The following is a 22,218-nucleotide window of genomic DNA, read 5'->3' on the forward strand; positions in this document are numbered from 1 at the left end:
TTTTATTTGGCGGGCGTTGGTCAACCCGAACGGCATGACAGTGTATTCATAGTGTCCGATGGTGCCGAATGCCGCCTTCCATTCGCCTCTCGCATCCGCATGGTTGTAGGCCCCCCAGAGATCGAGCTTGGTGAAGATCGTGGCCTCCCACAACCTCTCCAGCAGCTCTGGGATGAGCGGCAGGGGGTAGCGATTCCGCACCGTGATGGCATTTAGCCGGCGGTAATAGCAGCACAGGTGCAAGTCCCCTGTCATCTTCATGAAGGGGACTGGGGCCGAGAGAGGGGACTTTGAAGGCCAGATGAACCCTCGGGCCAGATTTTTGTCCAGGAAGTCCCTGAGGGCAGCCAATTTGGGCTCCTACATGGAATACAGGCTTCCCACAGGCAGTGTGCTACAGAAGGTCCACGGGGCAATCGTAGGGCTGCTGCGGGGGTAATTGGTCCGCCTCCTTCTTGCTGAACATGTCGGCGAAGTCGGTCAGCTCAGGAGGCAAGGAGATGGCAGGGATGGGGACGTTCTGGCCGGCACAGGTGTGGCGGATGTGGTCGACGCACTGCAGACTCGGAAAAGAGATGGCATTCCGCGACCAGGCCACCTGAGGATCGTGGGTCCGAAGCCAGGCCAACCCAAGGACCAAGGGAAAATGAAGGTCCGCCGTGACATAAAATTGGATCGTCTCCTCATCGTCCCCAATAGACAGGCACAAAGGCTGGGTGGCGAATTTAATGGGGCCAGACACCAGTTCTCGTCCATCAATCCATCCATCCATCATGGGAGAGGTCTCTGGACCTTCTCTTACACATGGCTGCCGAGAACGAGGCCGGGTAGGCTGGCGGTGGATTCGGAGGCCATGTTCTGAGGCTCGGAGGTGGGGCGATGAGTCCAGCAGCCTCCGCCGCTTGCCTCGCTGGCGGCCTCAGCCTTGACTCCTTCCGGCCCTCTTCTGACTATGGACTTCGGACTTTGGGGGTTTCAGCCTCTGCAACTTGGACGATCTGGATGATAGCGGAGGTATTACATCCACCCTTATTACTGCCATCTGCCTCTTGTGCCACGGTTTGTTGGCTTTCTCCCTGCTGCCGGATTGTGGACTTGGCAGCCTTCATATCCTCCAGCCTCTCGGAGAAGTTCAGCCTTTATATGGGCCTGGCCTCTTGGGGATAAGGCTGGAGAGACCTGGCCTCTGGGGTGGTTAGGATTTATTCCTGGCCATGTCTGGAGGGTTGTTGGAGGTTTGCGGGGAGATGATGGAGGCATTCGGGCGGTTCCCCTGTAACCAGTCTGTGGTTGTGACTGTGATAACATCATCCATGCCCCCCTCGGCCTTTTTGGGACTTCTATGGCCGTTTTTGGTCCTATTAGGACTTTTTGGGGGAGACAATGGGACTTATTTGGGGACAGAGGAAGACGGAGGAGGATGTGCCCAAGGACTGGAGTGCCATCTCCCCTCACCCCCGGTTCCAGGATGTTTGGACTATACACTCGACAGAATACCACCTAGACTGTCATTTGGTGCCTATCGCTGTTCCATTCTGCGTCCGTCCTCATTCTGGACTAGTACCATCTGCTACCACCTGCCATTCGGAGATGGAGCTTTTGTTTTTGCCGATTCTTAGTCTCAGCTGCTACGCACTATACTTATGATGAACTCTTGCGCCTGCGAGGTGCCCCCGCCTCGCAGGAATGGCCCTCCTCACTACCGAGGGCCGGCCTCCATGACGGGTCTTGGGACCCACAGAGGTGGCATGCGAAAAAGAAGAGCTTGTGGGGTTTTTTAGAGAGGGAACTTTTAAGGGGTGGGAGGGTAAGGGCGGGCAATGGGGGTAACCCGTCGGGTAAGGGCCAGTCTCTGCACATGCTCGCGGCGGTCTTTCTTTATCAGGTTCGGAGGTTATGGGGGTGGAGGTGTTCCTATTGATGAGGTGGTTCTATTGACACGGTAAGTGGGAGAGGCAGATATGGCGGGCGAGGGGTCATACCAAGTTTGGGGCGTGCTCGATGTCTGAAAGCGATCACGCTCCGACCCCTGGACTTCTCCGTTCCCGGATGGTCAGGATCCTCAGAGCCCGGGCCTTGTTGATGTTGTGCAATGCTCGGTCCGTGGTGAACAAAGCCCCCTTGTTTGTGATCTTATTCAGGGGGTTCCGGACCTTATAGGCATTACGGAGACCTGGTTGGGCACGGAAGGCGTGCCCTCGTTGAGATGTGCCCGCGGGTTTCCGTGCATTCCATCAACCGAGGGCCCAGGTAGGGTGGGGGTGGCGGTTGTGATTAGAGAGAGTCTAGAGCCGAGGGAGACCACTGTGCCTCAGATTGCCGGGTGCGAATCCCTCTTTGTGAGATGGGGTCATAGGTGTCAGATGGGTTTGCTGATCGCGTACCTGGCTCCTTGCTACGTGACAGCTGCCCTGCCCGAGCTCCTGGAGGTGCTGGCCGGGGTGGCAGTTGAGACCCCCAGACTTTTAGTCATGGGGGACTTTAACTTGCCATCTTCCGGCCCGTCATCGGAAAAGAGATGGCATTCTCGGAAAAGAGATGGCATTCTCGGAGATGGCAGACTCGGAAAAGAGATGGCATTCCGCGACCAGGCCACCTGAGGATCGTGGGTCCGAAGCCAGGCCAACCCAAGGACCAAGGGAAAATGAAGGTCCGCCGTGACATAAAATTGGATCGTCTCCTCATTGTCCCCAATAGCCAGGCACAAAGGCTGGGTGGCGAATTTAATGGGGCCAGACACCAGTTCTCGTCCATCAATTGTTTCTACCCGCATCGGAGGGTCCACCGGAACCACGGGGACCGCAAACTGGGTCACAAAGGCCTGGTCCATAAAGTTTGTTGTGGCCCTGAGTCCACCAGCGCATGCGCCTGGAGCCCGTCCGACTGGTTCCCCAACCATATCCGTGTGTCCAGAATCAGATGCCGAGGGGCCCAGAGTCTACTTCCATAGCGTCCAGTGGGGCTTAGTACGTGCCCGACCTAGGGTTTCCCAGTCGGGCCTGCTCCGTTCGATTGGTCACGCTGTGATTCGGGACGGCGTGCGTGCCACGCTTTCTGGGGCAAGAAGCGGTAGTGGCGGGCTCCCACAGTACAGGCACAATCCCCTTGGCGCCTCGGTTCCGCTCCTGGGCTGTTAGGCGAGGTCTGGCGCTCCCAACTCCATGGGCTCTTCATAGCGGTTACAAAGCGTGGGGCGACCCTGGGTGCTGGTGGTGCAGGAAGTGGGGGTGCAGATGTCGGCGGAGGTCCCGGGGTGCGACGGACGGTCGCCATTGCAGACGGGCATCGAGGCGGAGACAAAGGGCACCAAGTTGTCGAGGTCATGGCGCCTCCACCAGGGCCAGCTCGTCTTGCAATTCCTCTGAGAGTCCCTCCTGGAGCAACGTCCTAGCGCTGCATCATTCCAGTCAGAGTCCTGGCACAAAAGGCGAATTCGGCGATGTACTCCTGCAGGCGTTTCCCTTGACGGAGTTCCTTAAGGCGCCTGGTTGCCGTCAGCATTGAACGGGTCCTCATACATGATGCGCAGGTGCTGCCAAAACGCTGTTGGTCCGCCAGCAGGGGCTGTCCTGGAGCAAGAGGGCGTGGCCCATCGAGCAGCCGAGCGGAAGAAGGTTAATCACGAAGGCCACCTTAGCCCGGTCGTCTGGGAAATCCTCTGGCCTCATAGCCATGTAGAGCTGGCACTGTCCCAAGAAGGTCGGGAACATCTCAGGCTGCCCAGAAAACTTATCCGGCACGGTTATCGGACACTTGCGGCGAGGAGGAGGTGGGAGGATGGGGGCTGCAGGCACATTCCTGGCAGCAAGTTGGCCTGCCAAGTGAGCCACTTGCTGCTGGAGCTGTTGATTAGCGCTTGTAGCTGCTGTAACTGCTGCTGTACCTGCTGGTCCATCTTTGGTGGAAGATGTTTTAGTCAGGTCTTGGACAAAATGTTCTGTTTCCCTTCCCCAATACTCCCAGCAAAGAGTCAGTCAGAGGCCTTCCTTTTTCCTTTATTTACATAGATACATGTCCTGGCCACGTCTACCCACGGGCCTGCCAAGTTTCTGGAGATAACGAGGAAATTATAGATAAGGCCAGAATTACTCACGAATATATTCTTCCTCCATTGATACAGTTTGCTCAAAATTCATTGCTTTGTCCAAGACAAAAACCAGGAAGTCCCGCCTCTTTTATAGTCTCTGCAGATGACTCATCATTCTTATGACTTTGTCCCAACTCTTCTGGCGCCGTCACGTCTGCAGTCTTGCACTCCAAAACTGTTCTTGGGGCATTGCCAAATCAGAAGAAGGCCCGGAGAATCAGGCCTGCCCCTCCTCCTCCCTTTGAGTGGGTGCCAGGGAGGAGAGGGCCCAGGGAAGCAGCACCAGGTCCTCCTCACTTTCTGAATCATCCCTCCAGGAGTCCGAGTCCAGGAACCTGGGTCACAACAGCCTGACATGGACTCACCATATGTGAAGCAGATGCCAGTGATGTAGTTTCACTCCCTGCTGAAGGAAAGCTACAACCTGTGCCTTCACCTCTGACCGACTGAAACCAAAGAAGATGGGCAATATGGGAAAGATTTAGTCCACTGGGCTCTCAAAACGTGGAGACATGAGGAGCCAACCACCCTTTGAGGTTTGATCACAAAACCTAAAAGCAAAGACTCCCAGAAAACTTTCCCCAAAGCAAGCTGCAATATTTTAACTGTTTTAATTTCTCCTTGCATAATTCAGGAGAAAAATGGCATGCTCTTTCGACTGCAATACAATAGCTACACAAGTGGCAGCCGATACTTTACAACAACTAGCTGCCCTGGCATAATCCGCCAAACTAAACCAAGAAGCACTACCAGATGAAAGCTACTGAAAGAAGCCTTGGATACAGATGACTGGTTCAGCCCATTGCACGAGTGCAACCGTGATGGCTTTAGTTGTATGTCCCAGCATCCATGAGGGAGGCCATACTTCATGATGATGCTAAAATGGCTGGAGCTTTTTATTCATGAAAACTGCATCTCCTCAAAGATGAGCTGATAAGATCTATTTGTTTATTCACAGAAGACTGGCATAGGATTTTAATAGTTTTAATGTTTTAATATTTTAATATGTTATAATTTATGGGGTTTTATCATTTTAATGTTTTAATTCGCCATCTGTGTAATAAGTTTTTAAGTTATCGTTTATGTGTATATTGCTGTCGTTTTTATCTTTGTAAACCCTGAGTCCCTCGGGAGAAGCGGTATAAAAATTCAATAAATAAATAAATAAAAGGCACTTTTGGTGCAAAAAAAAGACATTGAATCTTATGTAGCAAGTCTGTAGCTAAGAGACCATCTGAAACCTCGGTTTACTTCAAACAGCCCCATGGAAAGAAATATCCATGGATTTCATAGTGGAATTGCCCAAAAGTGGAGGCAATACAGTGATCTGGGTAGGACCTGTTCTCCAAACAAGTACATTTCATCCCATGTTCCAAAATACCTTCTTCAAAAACTTTGGCAAAGCTGTTTGTCCAACACATCTACAGACTCCATGGAGTTCGGAAAGATAATCTCAGACTGGGGTGCAGTTCACTTCAATTTTGGAAGAGTTTTGCTGATAGCCCAAGGATTAAGCTCCACCCATCATCCTCAAACTAATGGATCTTGTGAACACTAACTCGGTACTGGAACAATATCTACGATGTTACATTAATTATCAACAAGATAATTGGGCGGACCTACTACCTTTGCTGAAGTAGCCTACAACAATTCTGTTCATAGCAGCACTGGTTCACCATTCAAAGTGGCTTCAGGTCAAGAATTTGTCCCCATTCCTGAACTCCTGAACAAACCATCGATTCCATCACTGGCTGAATGGATAGAACAATTGCAAAGTACATGGAAAATTACACAAGCAATAGATGATGCACATCGCACACAAAAACAAGCAGATGAGAGCTCCAGAAAAAATTCCAAGTAGGAGATAAAGTTTTCTTGTCCACTAAATATTTGCAAACTACAGAAATCAAAAAACTTGGACCCAAATATGTGGACCATTCCCCATTGTGAAAATCATTAATCCAGTGACTGTCCAACTAGAACTAAAAAATCTTGAGAAGAATTCACCCAGTTTTCCATTAGCTTGAAACCTGAACACACATCCCCTTAGAGCTAACCCTGTAAGCCAGTACCTATCCTCATAGAAGGGAAGAACATTTTGAAGTTAAGGAAAATCCTAGACTCTAGAAAATATAGAAATAAAATCCAATATTTGGTAGCTTGGAAACATTTTCCTCTATCACAAGCAGAATGGGTTAACAAAGAAGATGTTCGCGTCCCCAAAAAGCTAGCACTATTTTATAACAAATATCCTGATAAACCCTAACATTTCTCTTTTCTTTTCCAGGACTAACATCCTTTTTTGAAGGAGGGCCAATGTCAGCCTCCGCTTTATTATTTTAAGTGTATATTTACTTAGAGTGTTACTGTTTTATTACTTCGTTAAAGGTTTTCTTGATTGTCTTACATGATTTATAGGGGGTTTGAGTTTATCCAGCATCGGCTGTCATTAAGGAAGGAGAGATTGCAGTTTGAACAGATTGGCGTAGATCTAATGGTTGCATGCTTGCATTCCATCCAGAAGATTGACAGAGAGAGAACATCAAGTGAAGCACCATGTGGCCAAGGGAAAAGGACATTGGACTATCACAGCTTGAACTCTGGAGGAGGAGGTTCTTGAGGATATACTTGTACAGTTACAATTAGTATCAGTGCTAGCTTTTCTTCATTGCTATCTTTATTTTCTTAAGCAGTGATGGAGGCAATCTGACATCCAAAGCAAACGGTAACCCACCACTGGTCTAAATCTATCAGAAACAGTCAGGCGGTCAGGAGGAGGACCAGGAGACTCTGGGAAGCACAACTTGTGTCTTCTTGTTGCTAACTCTGGTCTTCAGTGGAGGGACACAGGCAGAAGCCACAATCAGAAATGATTTTATACATTTGTTTTTATTTCTTGAATACATAGTTCAAATTATTCCTCAGCCTCATTGAAGGAGGGAAGCAGAAAGGGCAGAGACCCTCCAGCCAATTCTGATGAACACAGATGACCATCTCTTGTGCCGTGGAAAGGCTCTGAAGAGAAAGAAAAGAAATATAGTTCAAAATGGAGGAAAAGCTGAAAGCTGAGTTCAAAGCTCCAGGCCCAGACAAGATAACTCCTTCTGCTTAAAAGTCTGTGCTGACCAATTGGCCCCCATCTTCACCCATATTTTCAATAAATCACTAGAGATGTGTTATGTTCCTTCTTGCTTCAAACGCCTACCATCATCCCAGTGCCAAGAAGCCCACCATCAAGGAACTGAATGACTACAGACCAGTTGCTTTAACATCTGTAGTCATGAAAACCTTTGAAAGGCTAGTGCTTTCCTACCTGAAAACCATCACGGATCCGCTGTTAGACCCTTGCAATTTGCATACCGAGCAAATAGATCAACAGATGATGCTGTTAATATGGCTCTGCACTACATCCTACAACATCTTGAGTCTCCAAAGACCTATGCAAGGGTCCTTTTGTAGACTTTAGTTCAGCATTCAATACCATCATTCCAGACATTCTTCTAACTAAGCTAAACCAGCTACAGGTACCGGAACAGACTTGTAAGTGGATCACAAGCTTCCTAACAAACAGGAAGCAGCAGGTGAAGCTAAGCAAGATCACATCAAATACCTGTACAATTAGCACAGGGCCCCCAAGGCTGTGTGCTCTCCCACTTCTCTCTGTATACCAATGACTGCATCTCCAATGATCCATGTTAAGCTACTGAAGTTCGTAGATGACACAACAGTGATTGGTCCTATTCGAGACAATGACGAATCCGCATATAGACGAGAGGTCAACGACTAGCCTTGTGGTGCAACCAAAACAATCTGGAACTGAACACACTCAAACCGTAGAAATGGTGGTAGACTTTAGGAAAACCCTTCCATACTTCCACCTCACAATACTTGACAACACAGTATCAACAGTAGAAACCTTCAAATTTCTGGGTTCTATCATATCGCAAGATCTCAAATGGACAGCTAACATCAAAACATCATTAAAAAAAGGACAACAAAGAATGTTCTTTCTGCGCCAACTCAGTAAGCTCAAACTGCCCAAGGAGCTGCTGATCCAATTCTACAGAGGAATTATTGAGTCTGTCATTTGCACCTCTATAACTGTCTGGTTCGGTTCTGCAACCCAACAAGAAAAACACAGACATCAGAGGATAATTAGAACTGCAGAAAAAATAATTGCTACCAACTTGCCTTCCATTGAGGACCTGTATACTGCACGAATCAAGAAGAGGGCCGTGAAAATATTTGCAGATCCCTCGCATCCTGGACATAAACTGTTTCAACTCCTTATGATTTATATTGATATATTGATCATCAATTGTGTTGTAAAAGTTGTACCTTGATGAACGTATCTTTTCTTTTATGTACACTGAGAGCATATGCACCAAGACAAATTCCTTTGTGTCCAATCACACTTGGCCAATAAAAAATTCTATTCTATTCTATTCTATTCTATATGACTGGCTTATAGTTGATTCAGCCTTTAATCTTTCTGTTTGGTAAAATGAGGACCAGATTTCAACATGCTGACTTTGTAAGCTCAAAGATTGCTATAAAGCTTTTGGACTGGTATATAAGCCGTGGCAGAGTTAGAGTGCAGTACTGCAGGCTACTTGCTGATCACCGCCAGCACTTGGCACCAGGTCTCAGCAGCTCAAGGTTGACTCAGTCTTCCATCCTTCTTTCTGAGGTCAAAATGAGGACTCAGATTAGCAATAGCTCAGGTTAATAAATGAGAATAGAGCGATAGATCAATTGGTCCAGAAGTGGGATTGCACATTGAAAGCACTGAAACTTCTGCAGAATTAATTTGATAAACTTGCCCCAAATAGGCAAGTCCACTTTTGCTCTCAATGTCGCTGCTTACTTGCAGCAACTGGGACATTGCGGGCAGCACAGGCAGAGGCACGGGACCCCAAAGACTTTCAAAAGTTTCCTTGATTGATCATTCGTAATCTTAGCATAGTAATTTTCATTCTGATTCTCTGGAGTATCCCTAATTTGGTATATGGAAAGAAGGGAGGAGAGAGGGAGGAAGTCAGAACCATCATTCAGTACCATGGTAACGTTGAATGGTTACTTAATAAATGATTGTAAATCGAGGACTACCTTGGTTGGCCAGTGAGGCTAGCTAGGGAACTTAATATGCATCCACATTTCCTACCACTGCTTTCCTTAATAAAACTACTTGCTTCAAAACTCCATGAGTGGACAAATGAACAGACATAAAGGTATGTATGCATCTTAGAATATTTTTCACACAACTGTGTGAGGGCAGAGATGGCCAACATGAGGAAAGGCAAGGAAAGATCACACAAAATTAGGACAAAGAGCCCATGTTGTATTTCTAATTCAGCATCATTATAACCCCTGCTCTCCTTATGGTTTTGTTTCAGTTATCACATGCAAGACATAATGGGAAGCAGGGTGGAAAGGCAGATTTTGACAATATTAAGCAAAGGAAAAATGCTGAAACAATAGTAAGGGGATTCAGGACTTCCATTTCTGACTGCAACTTGCTCTAGTGGATATACTCATCAGAGGAGTTTCTTGAAATGATTGGGAAATCCACCACTTGAATATTGGCAGCCATACATCACTTTCAGGCCAAATGATAACCTTCATCTCCACTGATGTCCATGTTTTAAAACCTTCTACTTAGCAAGAAAGAAGAAAGCAGAAGCAGGTTTGAGGATTCAGAATCAAATCAAGCTGGAAGGAACTTGAGCTCTTCTAGTCCAGCCCTGCTCAAGCAGAAGAACCTATACCAGGGTCTGAACCTTAAACACTAAAGAGCCATTTGCACCTGTTCCACAGAAAACACCGAGCTACAAATTCCCGTGTCTGACTTATTTGAGCGCCAAAACTAGACATGTAGTTGAATTAAACCTTCTGTTTCTTCTGAAACTTTCCTTTCTTGGATTTATCCATGGTCTTATACCATTTCAGACAAGTGACTATCAAACGCCTTCTTAAACATCCAGTTATGAAGCACCCACAATGTTTGAAGGAAAGCTGTTCCACTGGTTGTCCTCACTATAAGAAGATAGTTAATTCCAGGTTGCTTCTTTCCTTGACTAGTTCACAGGCATTGTTTCTTGTTTGCCCTCAGCTTTGGAAAATAAATTGACCCTCCTCCTTGAGGAAGCCTCAGTCCTGGAATACTGCTGTCACCCATCCTTCTTTTCTAGACTAGTAAATCCAAATTCCAACCATTCTTCATGTTTTAGTCTTCAGCCTTTAATCGTTTTAGCTGCTCTTCTTTACACTTTTTCCAAAGACAACACATCCTTTTGTAATGTAATGTCCAAAACTGGATGCAGTATTCCAAGTGTGGTCTTACTAATTTATAAAAGCTACTAATAGGTGATTTTGATTCTATGCCTGTTTATACAACCAAGGATTGTCTTAGTTTTTTTGCTGCCAACAGCTGAATCATATTTAAGTGATCATCCATTAGGACTCCAAGGCCCTCTCAGTTACTGTATTTCAGCCAGGTTTCATAATCTGTTTTCCGCCCAGGTGAAATACTACTTTTCTCCACATTAAATTTCACTTTGTTGGATACAATCTTTCATTTGGATCAGAAAGGCACAATATGCATACAGATAAAATCTACAGACATGGTGGTGGAGGTTAGAATGCAGTTAGAAGGTAATTGCCCACAAGAGTTCAATCTGATGGGCTCATTGTTGATTCAGTATTTCAACCTTTGAGGTCGGTAAAAGGACCCAGATTGCTGGGGACAATATGCTGATTTTGTGAACTGCCCAGACAGTACTGTAAAGCATTGTAGTGGTATAGAGGTTGTTCCTCTGCCCTGGTCTATTAGATCTCTCAGCTTTTGATACCATCATTGCATCTGCACCGTTAGAGTAAGGGAGGCACCGCATCTGGTTCTCCTCCCATCTTCCAAGGTCACAGACATTCTCAGAGATCATCCGTGATGCGCCACTTGTGGGTGCTGGGATTCTCTCGCCTCCTGTTCAACATCTATATGAAGCCTGAGGCCACCAGTGGTTCTGAGACCATTTGTACGCTGATGACACTCAGCTGTCAAGACCACCCCAACGAACCTGTCAAGTGCTGTCGGTGCTGGAAGCCAGATGGGTCTGATGAGAACAGACTCAGGCTCAATCCCTCCAAGACGGAGTGGCTGTGGATGCCGCACCTGAGAATGCAACTGTTCGAGTTATTGGCCCAACAAAGGGTGCAATTGCATCCTCCAGGACCGGCTGTCTTTTGATGATCATTTGTTCAGGAGGCCTTACCAAGTACGCTTTTCGCCAGTTGCACCCTTCCTTGACCGATGCCTTATGCATGGTCACTCACGTGGTCACTCTTTTGGATTATTGCAATGCTCTCACATGTTTAAGTGCACCCGAGGCTGCAGCAGTCCAGAATGCAGATATAGTAAGAGCCATGTTTCTCAACACCAAGGAGTCTGCACTGGCTCTGTGGTCTTCGCACTAAGATTTTGGTTACCACCTTTAAAGCGTCCATGGCTTAGAAAGTACAGACCGCCTGCTGTTACCTCATGCCTCCCACTGACAGTAATTCCCACAGAATCTTCATGTGTCGACCAAAACAATGTTGGCTGGTGGCAGCAGGGCCTTCTCTGTTAGCTCCTAGCTTTGGAACGAACTCCCTGCTCACGCCAAGTGCCTGATCTGGACCTTTCAGGGAGCTTAAAACATACTTATTAATTCAAGCACTGGTGTTTTATTAAATTTAATTGGTTTTATTATTTAGGGTTTCAAATTTAATTGTTCACTGTTGTAATATGCTCCATTTTAAATTTTGTTTAATTGTGTATAGTGGGTTTTTATCTTTTATACACCTCTGAGTCCTTCAGAACGGAAAAATTTAATAAATAAATAAATAAATATAAGTCTAAAGTGGAATTATATTGCTATACTTTCTCCCAGTGTGGATCCTTTTATGAGAAGATGACCATTCTGAGCAAAGGTCTTTCCACACTCCATGCATTTAAATGGTTTTTCCCTGTGGATCTTTTATGGGTAGTAAGTCTACTGCTCAGAGCAAGTCTGTTTCTCAATACTCACAAAAAGTCAGTCAGGCCTTCTTTTCAAGTTTATTTACATTTAGTTGATTCCTTCTCACACAGTGTCTGATGTTAACATGCTGAAGTCTCTGGCATAACATTAGATAAGGCAAGATTACTCACAAATATATTCTTCCTCCATTGAAACAGTTTGAACCACTTTTAAGACAAAAGCAAAGTTCCGCCTCCTGCTTTATAGTGTTTCACTCCGTGACTCATCATTCTATGATTTTGTCATTCTTGTGCGAGCAGGTCACATCTGCAGTCTTCATCCAAGATTGTTCTTGCGTACAAATCAGAAGAACTAATCAGGCACAGTCCTTCCTTGACTGAGGAGACCCAGGGAAACAGGTTGCCTGTTCCTCCTCCTCATTAATCAGCCTCCAGGGATCAAGTCCAGGAACCTGTCATAACAAAAGGTCTTTCCACACTTCATGCATTTATACGGCTTCTCCTGTGGATCTTATGAATAAAATGACCTCTTTGATAAAGGTCTTCACACCCCCACATTAAATGGTTTTTCCCTGTGTGGATCCTTTTATGTATTCTTAGGTTACTGTTATGAGCAAAGGTCTTTCCACATTCCATGCATTTAAATGTTTTTCCCTGTGTGGATCATCTTGGGAATAAGATGACCCTTTGAGCAAAGGTCTTTCCACACCCATGCATTTAAATGGCTTCTCCCTGTGTGATCACCTTATGGAAATAAGACTACTTTGGGTCCCATCCTACATGGCTTATCTATCATCTCTGCAGCTGCAAAGTCCTATGAGTCCTCAGGAGGCAGGAAAAGGTCTTCCACAATCCATGCATTCACTTTGTCTGTCAGTGTTAGAAAGCAGATCCTTTATATAGCAATGGTCTCCACACTCAGCATTATGCTGGTTTCCTTGTGGGCTCCATTCTAAGTGGATCTTTAGTTGTTGGTAATACATAAAGGTCTTCACATTCCTCACTCCATGCTGTATTCTTGTTTTATATGGTCCAACTACTGACATTCAGGCCATTTCTCCCTTCCCCTGCCAGGACTTACATGCCAGGACTTCTCCATCCATGCATTTATGAGACCCCTGGAAATAAGACCACTCTTGAGTAAAGGTTTTCCACACCATGCATTTATAATGGCTTCTCCTGTGTGGATCATCTATGGGAAATAAGATTACTCTTGAGCAAAGGTCTTTCCACACTCCATGCATTTAAATGGCTTTTCCTGTGGATCATCTTATGGGAAATAAGATAACCTTTGAGCAAAGGTCTTTCCACACTCCATGCATTTAACGGCTTTCCCCTGTGTGGATCACCTTATGGGAAATAAGATACTTTTTGAGCAAAGGTCTTTCCACTCCATGCATTTAAATGGCTTCTCCTGTGTGGATCACCTGATGGGAAATAAGACTATTTTTATGAGTAAAGGTTTTTCCGCACTCCATGCATTTAAACGGCTTCTCCCCTGTGTGGATCATCTTATGGGAAATAAGATGACCTCTTCGAGCAAAGGTCTTTCCACACTCCATGCATTTATATGGCTTCTCCCCTGTGTGGATCATTTTATGGGAAATAAGATGACCTCTTTGAGCAAAGGTCTTTCCACACTCCATGCATTTAAATGGTTTTTCCCCTGTGTGGATCATATTGTGGATAGTAAGTCCACGGCTATGAGCAAAGGTCTTCCCACACGCCGTACATTTATATAGCTTCTCCCCTGTGTGGATCATCATATGGGAAATAAGATTATCTCTTTGAGCAAAGGTCTTTCCACTCTCCATGCATTTATACTTTTCTCCTGTGGATCTTATGGATAAAACTGCTGAGCTCTTTCCACATTCCATGCATTTATGGCTTCTCCCTGTGTGGATCATCTTATGGGAAATAAGATATTTTTTGAGCAAAGGTCTTTCCACTCCATGCATTTAAATGGCTTCTCCTGTGTGGATCATCTTATGGGAATAAGACATCTTCTGGTCTTTCCACACTCCATGCATTTATATGACTTCTCCCCTGTGTGGATCATCTTATGGGAAATAAGATGACCTCTTGAGCAAAGGTCTTTCCACACCATGCATTTATATGGCTTTTCCCTGTGTGGATCTTTTATGGAAATAAGATGACCTTTGAGCAAAGGTCTTTCCACACCATGCATTTAAATGGTTTTTCCCTGTGTGGATCTTGTGGATAGTTACCTCAAAAAGGTCTTCCACACTGCATTTATATGCTTCTCCCTGTGGATCATAAAATAAGACTTTGAGCAAAGGTCTTTCCACCTCCATGCATTTATATGCTTCTCCTGTGTGGATTTTTTGTGGATAGTAAGTCCACTGCTCTGAGCAAAGGTCTTTCCACATGTCCATATTTATATGGTTTCTCCTGTGTGGATTTTTGTGATAGTAAGTTCCTGATGAAAGGCTTTCCACACTCCATGCATTTATATTTCTCTCCTGACTATGCTACAGGTGATTCTGAACACTGTTTCTTTGGTGAACTTTCATGAAGTAAGTTGCCTGTTTGATCTAAATGTTTTCCAGATTCCAAACATTTATAAGGCCTTTTGTGTTAATCATTTTTGAGATGTAAGAAGATATTTCAAGAGAAAGAATTGTCCACAAAATTCTTTCCATTCTCTTATAGCACCTTCTTTGTTTTGGGACTATTTGTTTCATACTTTTCCATTATTCTTTTCCAATTTTCTTGTTGGGCATGAAAAGATCAAGCATCAGTGGAAGATGAGCTATCCTGATTCCAATATTTGACTGGTTTCTCATCTAATTCCATTTGAATTCCAAAGTTCTCCATTTCATTTTAGCATTGATCACTTGGAACAATTCAGAATCTTGATTCTCTGCTCATTATACCTTCAAAGAAAAGAAATGAAATGATAACAAGGTTAGAGAAAAAGATCAAACTGTTCATTCAGTTTTGAGTTAAGAAACACCTAATCAGGGGAACATAAGAGGAATTAGTGATAGAGTCACTATGATATTGCACTACTGATCTAATGGTTTAGGCTCTGTCTGAAATGAGGCATAAAATTTTTGAGGATCATGAGATCAGTGCAAGATCTCAGGCCTTGATCTAATCTGGATCCTTCCATGGCCTGAGTGAAAGTTCTGTTCTCACATTTGAGATATAAAAATAACATAATCCAGAGAACATAAAAGCACACCCATTCTTCTCATCACAGAAGTTCAAATAGAAATGGAAAAATACAGATAAGAAATGGCACAGAAAGCATCTAACAAAAAGACATTGATCTTCCTTCCTTGGAGAATGAGAAGCCAGACCTTTTCCTCTCTCAGGAGATGATATCTGAGAACTTTTAATTTAAAAAGTAACTATAATCTGTCTTCTGAACTCTGATTGGGGACTAAAAACTCACCCAGAGAGACCACGTCCTATGGTTTTCAGCATGACTCAAATGCAGCGCTTTTGGTCAGGATCCAGCTGAGACCATTCCTCCTCAGAGAAATACACAGCCACCTCCTCAAGGACACAAGACTCTCCTGAACACGGAAAAAGAAAGAATAGGAGGATTTGAGAATCATCATTTCAGACACCAAAGTAACAGGATCTTGATCATAATATAAGATTTGTCTTGACTAGAATAACAGTTATAAAGGATGACAGAATCAAAGATCCTCCACAAACACAAATTCAAGACAAAGGATCAAAAAAAATATCCATAAAACCCCAAAGACAAATTGATTAGAAAATCAAGGAGTATATGAAATCTCATTTTACCACTACATTGACAAAACCAACAGAAGAATAATGAGAGAAGAACACAAGAACTCAGTCAAAAAAGAGAACCAACTTCTTTGGTAACACTTAAAGCCAGATATATTGACAAAACAGAATATTGAAATAACACTTTAACAACAGAATAATCAGAGAAGTTGAGATAGAAAAGACACAGTAGAACAAAGAGATGATATTATAAGCCATTTGAATGCATTGACCAAGTAACAGAGAATGACAAGAACCTCATGAGGTACAGGATGTCAAAAATAAGAAAGCAGAAAAACACTGTGGAAGCACCAGACAGAAGGAGACCAGCTGACATTAGCTTTCAAATAATCCATAACATGCAGCAGCTGAAACTAAGATGTAGATCTCAGACAAGATCAAACAACAGAAGCTCAAAAACCAAAGACCTACATACTTCTAAAATCAGAAAATATACATACATACTTTTTTTATAATTAACACAATTATAAAAAGATTTGTTTTCAGGTATATACATACATATATACATATACATATTTAAACAAATTCTACATATAAGTAGATCTGACGGCTCCCCAGAAATTGAAGTGGAGAGAAAGTCTCATTCCTTCAGGCTTCAGCTCTATTCTGAGCAATGTGATACACTTCCTTTAACACAGTTTGAACTGATTGGTGGGAGCAGTGCTCTGAGAGAGTGTTTGAAGACCATTTTTTTTCCAGATTAGTCTGATTTAATTTGAGCTGGTACTCATTGCTGTTATTTCTTCTGTTTGTAGAATTTCCTGGAGAAAAGAATAACCAAAGATCTAAAAAGAAATCAGAAAACATACATATATATATATATATATATAAAGACAGCCTGTCATTGCCTCATTATAAAGAAAAAAATTGACTTCATTTGAAAATAAAGAAGATACTAAATACATCTGGACAACAGATAAAGTTGGATCTGAGACAGAATATGGAAATCTCATATTGATAAAAAAGGTCAGGCAGGCATGGTCCAATGATAGGGAAAAGCTCCTGCAGATTATCTCAGGAATGCAGTGTTGGAAAGAAGATGGAGAAAACTTTAATTTTATGTCAGAGAATCAAAGCTGAATCTGAACAGGATAGACAGGTTCATGGAACCTTAACATACTGACACTGCAATCTAACTACTGAATACAAATTGCACACATATAACACAAATAGAGTGAAGCTTGGAGTGGAGGCTGACACAACCATTTATCTGAAATGTTATAGGGCTTCCTGTCTGAGCAGGGGTTGGACTAGAAGACCTCCAAGATCCCTACCAACTCTGCTATTCTGCTCCATTGTTCCCAAATTCTCAAAGCAAAGATATGCACTAGGTTCAATGGCTGTGCTTCACACAAGTCCTAAGTTTAGCTGAGAAAATGGACAATTCTCAAAATTTCTTTGAGTAAAGAAATATTTGGGGCAAGTTTTATCAAATTGATTGATTCTGCAGAACTTTCAGCGCCTTTCAGTAATCCCACTTCTGGATCAACTGATTTAGCGCTCTATCATTCATTGATCTAGTAGTCTGAGTCATTGGCTGAATGGGAGAAAACAAAGAAAAGAAAATTTTCTGCAAAGCCGTTTCTCAGCCTTTGCAAAGCGGGAATGTTTGATCTCCTAATCCGGGCACAAATCAGAGGATTGGAAATTATTTTATAGCTCGATGTACTTCAATTAAATGCTCTATGTGGTCATTCTTTGGATTTTAAAACTCTGCTTTATTTTTTAATGTGATTTGCTTATTTTTTAAACTATTGGTTATGAACAAGTTTTTTTAAAAATAGTAACGTGGCAATGTGAGAATTTAGTTATTTTTCATTAGCTTTGCACAGCTCCAAGTCAAAGAATGACAAAAAGAATGGGTGTCTAGCAGTTACTACCAATGTGATCCGTTTATTCTTATTTCTTGAAGCCCTTTTTAAAAATTACTTCTTCTAAACTCATATTTGGAAGAGTTCTAGCAGAAGCAGTGGTCTTTAAAAAACATTTCCTAAACAGAATCTGAGGGTAGAAATGACAAACCATTGTGTCCCTGTAATACTCTACAGAGGAAGCTATGCTGGGTGAGAGCAACTTGAACCTGCTATTAAACTGTCCATGTCACATAGGAGCACAAAAATAATCCAGTCCAAAGAAGGGAGGGAAATAGAAGGAGAGAGAACTCTGCACACCCGCTTCACTTCCTGAAGGAAAGGAGAATACAAATCTAATAATTTTTCCCTTTCTTACTTGATTTGGAGGTTCAACCACTGCTTGAGCTCCATCGTAACAACCAGAAAACGTCATGCTTTGTTTCTCTGTAAGGATAAAATAATTACAAACTGCGTAACTTAACAAAATAAGAGGAGGTATACTACAGAAGAGAAGAAGGTAAGGTAGATGGGATCTTGCTGGGTAACCAGGGCTTCGATTACCTCCTGAGGTGTCCTGACTTTGATCTACCCAAGGGATCCTCCTGAAAAAGAGCTCCTGAGGGGTCTTTGATGGATTCTTCTTTCCCTCAGGATCCCTTATTTCCACAGTGCAGCCCTTCAAAAAAGAGGAAGAAAAAAGAAGCAGAATTAATGTAAATCACAAAATATAAAGTGGATTCTTATATTAGGAACACAACCTCAAAGTCCCAAATATTCATCAGTGAGGTTGAGTCAGAAAACAATGGAACAATTCCCTACAGGAATTGGAGGGACATCTCCACCTATTATGAATGTCAGAGAACTTTAGGAAGGAGGGATGAAGTATTCAAACACATTTTCTGTTCCTTTTTGAGCTCCCTAGATTAAAGTATCTCACCTGCAATTCGACCTGCTCCATCTGCTCCTCTATCTGGCTCAGGAGGAAGCCTTCAGCCAGGGCCACCGCCTCGGAGCTGGTTTCTGCTCCACATTCCCTCACCCAGCCCTCCATCTCTGGGGGCAGAAGGAACAGGAGGTGCTCCAGAACCACCAGGTCCAGCATCTGGGCTTTGGTGTGTTTTTCTGGTCTCAGCCATCGCCTACAAATGTCATGGAGTCGGCTGCAAAGTCCTCGGGGACCTTCAGCCTCCCGGTATTGGATGAAGTTCCAGGGCAGAACTTCTGAAGGGAGGATGGTTTTCTCCTCCAGGATCTTCTGCCCAATCCTTGTCCAGAGCTTCCTCCCGTTCCCAGGCTGAGCAGCTGAAGGATCTTTTCCGGCTCCCTCCTTTCCCAAAAGTTGTGTCTCCATCCTTTCTCTCTCCTGCAGACCAACTCCAAATGGCTCCGAGGACTCTTCTGGGTCTCCAGATGCCTTTTCCTTCACAGGACCATTTCTGGTGCCTCAGGATTGATCCCTCCAAGTTATTCTGCTCTTTTCCCCCCCAATAAATTTTGCCTTGCAAAGATTTCAAATAGCTTCAAGTTTCTGTATCTGAGACTGAAGGAAAAATAAACGCCAAGAATTAGAAAGTGGAATTTAGCAACTGAACAACTTCAACCTGAACAACCCTCAACAACCTAGAGCCTCTGTGGCTCAGACTGGTAAGACAGTCTTATTAACAGGAGCTGTTTGCAATTACTGCAGGTTCTAGTCCCACCAGGCCCAAGGTTGACTCAGCCTTCCATAAGGTAGGTAAAATGAGGACCCAGATTGTTGGGGGCAATAAAGTTGACTTTGTATATAATATACAAATAGGATGAAGACTATTGCTTGACACAGTGTAAGCCGCCCTGAGTCTTCGGAGAAGGGCGGGATATAAATGCAAATTAAAACAAAACAAAACACCAACCTGCCTGGAGCCCCAAGCGGCTCATCCCAGCGCAGGGCCGGGAAGGAGGAAGCTGGAGAGGCCGCCCTGCTTCTCTCCCACTCTCCGGAGACAGGATGGGGCCCTCGGGGAGCCTGGTGCGAATCCTGCCTCCTCCTCGCCCGGCTTCTCTCCTCTCCTGCTGGGCCCCCGCAAGGCCGACCGTCCCCTCCCCCCACTCGGGCCCTTCCCCGGATCTCCGCCGCCTTCCAGGCATCCCCGCTTCCCCCTCCATAGAGAGGGCGGCTGTGGAGCATGGGACCCGGGGTTGAAGCCGGAGGAAGGCCGGGCGCGGGTCTCTCCCTCCTCCGCCTCCCTTTGCCCGGGAAGAGCCCCCAACTCACCCGGGACACATCAGGATCTTCCCAGCCGGACTCTCCCGCAGCCTCTCCGCCTCCGCGGAGCCCCAGGGGTTAAGGGGAGCGAGTGTGAGGTCCTAGAGGGGCAAGGCTCTATGATGTCATTTCCTTCCCAGCCTCCTCTCCAAAAGTAGGCGTGTCTTTCGTCCTCCGGTGGGCCAATGGGGAAATCCCTGATTTTCCCTTCTCTTGGGAGAAGGCGCCCCCTAGTGGATTCTGCGAAAATCTACAGGATTCCCTGCAAAGCGCGGGAAAGAGGAGCGTCTCTGAGGGAAGGGCAGGGATGATGGTCATAGGAGTAGGAGGAAAGTCCCCTCGCCGTCTTCCTCTCCTTCCTGCCCAGGAACTGTTTGTGGTGATGGAGAAAAATCTCCCTGGAGGATTTGAACTCAACTCTCTCAAGATCAGCTGCCCTGAAGGCTGCGCAGAAATTGGAGGAGGCCTCAAGTGTCCAAATCATGGGTGGGTTTCAAAACCCGTCGCCACAGGTTTCCTCGTGGGCATGTGCGCGCATGTGCAGAAGCGCCCGGGCAGGTGGGCGGAGTCTCCAGGGCAAACTGGTAGCAACCCATCACTGGTCCAAATCCTGTCAGAAACAGTCAGGCGGTCAGAAGAGGAGGACCATGAGGCTTTCTGGGAAGCACAACTTGTGTCGGTTGTTGTGAAGTCCCGTCTTAAGTGGAGAAAGGTGGGACACAGGCAGGGAAGCCACAATCAGGAACATGATTTTCATACATTTGTTTTTTATTTCTTGAATTGAATACATACAGATGCCCTTCCCAAATTATTCCCTCAGCCTCACATTGAAGGAGGGAAGCAGAAAGGGCAGAGACCCCTCCAGCCAATTCTGATGAACACCCCAGGTGACCCGTCTCTTGTGCCCGCGGAAAGGCTCTGAAGAGAAAGAGAAAAGAAAAATATTTCCAAAATGGAGGAAAAGCTAAAAGCTGAGTTTGATCTGACCAGCTTATAGTTGATTCAGCCTTTAATCTTTCTGTTTGGTAAAATGAGGACCAGATTGCTGGGGTCAATATGCTTACTTTGTAAACTGCTCAAAGTTTGCTATAAAGCTTTGTGGACTGGTATATAAGAGCCGTGGTGGCGCAGTGGTTAGAGTGCAGTACTGCAGGCTACTTCTGCTGATCACCCGCTGCCAGCAGTTTGTAGTTCAGGTCTCAGCAGCTCAAGGTTTACTCAGCCTTCTATACTTCTTTCTGAGGTCTGTAAAATGAGGACCCAGATTGTTGGGGGCAATAGCTCAGATTAATAAATGATAGAGCGATAGAACAGTTGGTCCAGAAGTGGGATTACATTCCTGAAAGGCACTGAAACTTCTGCAGAATCAATCGACTTGATAAAACTTGCCCCAAATAGGCGAGTCCCACTTTTTGCTCTCGACATTCTCGCTGCTTGCTTGCAGCAACTGGGACTACTGCGGGCAGCACAGGCAGAGGCACGGGACCCCAAAGACTTTCAACGGTATCCCTGCTTGATTGATCATTTGTAATCTTAGCACACTGGAGTGATTCTCATTCTGATTCTCTGGAGTATCCCTAATTTGGGACAAGGAAAGAAGGGAGGGAGGGAGGTGGGAGGCAGGGAAGGAATAAAACGAGGGAGAGAGGGAGGGGGAAGTCAGAACCATCATTCAGTGCCATTGTAACTTTGAATGGTTACTTAATAAATGATTCTAAATCAAGGGCTACCTTGGTTGGCCAGTAGGCTGGCTAGCTAGGGAAACTTAATATGCATCCACATTTCCCTACCACTGCTTTCCCTTAATAAAACTACTTGGTTCAAAACTCCACGAGTGGACAAACGTCGGAATAGACATATTTGCATATTTCCAGAATGCTAGAACTATTCTGAGTTCAAGCAACACTTTTCACACAACTATGTGAGGGCAGAGATGGCCAACATGAGGAAAGGCAAGGAAAGATCACCACAAAATTAGGACAAAGAGCCCATTTTTTTTTTTGTTTACATTTATACCCCGCCCTTCTCCGAAGACTCAGGGCGGCTTACAGTGTATAAGGCAATAGTCTCATTCTATTTGTATATTTTTACAAAGTCAACTTATTGCCCCCCCAACAATCTGGGTCCTCATTTTACCTACCTTATAAAGGATGGAAGGCTGAGTCAACCTTGGGCCGGGCTTGAACCTGCAGTAATTGCAGGCTTTGTGTTCTTAATAACAGGCCTT

At 44.8% G+C, this 22,218-nt stretch overlaps 1 protein-coding gene across 1 annotated transcript in view; it reads right to left on the minus strand.

Moving 5' to 3' along the window:
* Nucleotides 1-394: 394 nt before the first annotated feature.
* LOC131193699 (zinc finger protein 213-like) overlaps nucleotides 395-22,218 on the minus strand; it is a 53,328-nt gene continuing 31,504 nt past the window's right edge. Inside the window, exons 2-5 of the mRNA XM_058174174.1 lie at nucleotides 18,684-19,286; nucleotides 18,308-18,422; nucleotides 18,123-18,190; nucleotides 395-484 (exon numbers count right to left, since the gene is read on the minus strand). Of these exons, the coding sequence (XP_058030157.1) occupies nucleotides 395-484; nucleotides 18,123-18,190; nucleotides 18,308-18,422; nucleotides 18,684-19,097 (687 nt within the window). The 5' untranslated portion in view covers nucleotides 19,098-19,286. The remainder of the gene's footprint in view (nucleotides 485-18,122; nucleotides 18,191-18,307; nucleotides 18,423-18,683; nucleotides 19,287-22,218) is intronic.

Source organism: Ahaetulla prasina, chromosome 2 (assembly GCF_028640845.1).
Source record: "Ahaetulla prasina isolate Xishuangbanna chromosome 2, ASM2864084v1, whole genome shotgun sequence".
Classification (NCBI taxonomy): domain Eukaryota; kingdom Metazoa; phylum Chordata; class Lepidosauria; order Squamata; family Colubridae; genus Ahaetulla; species Ahaetulla prasina.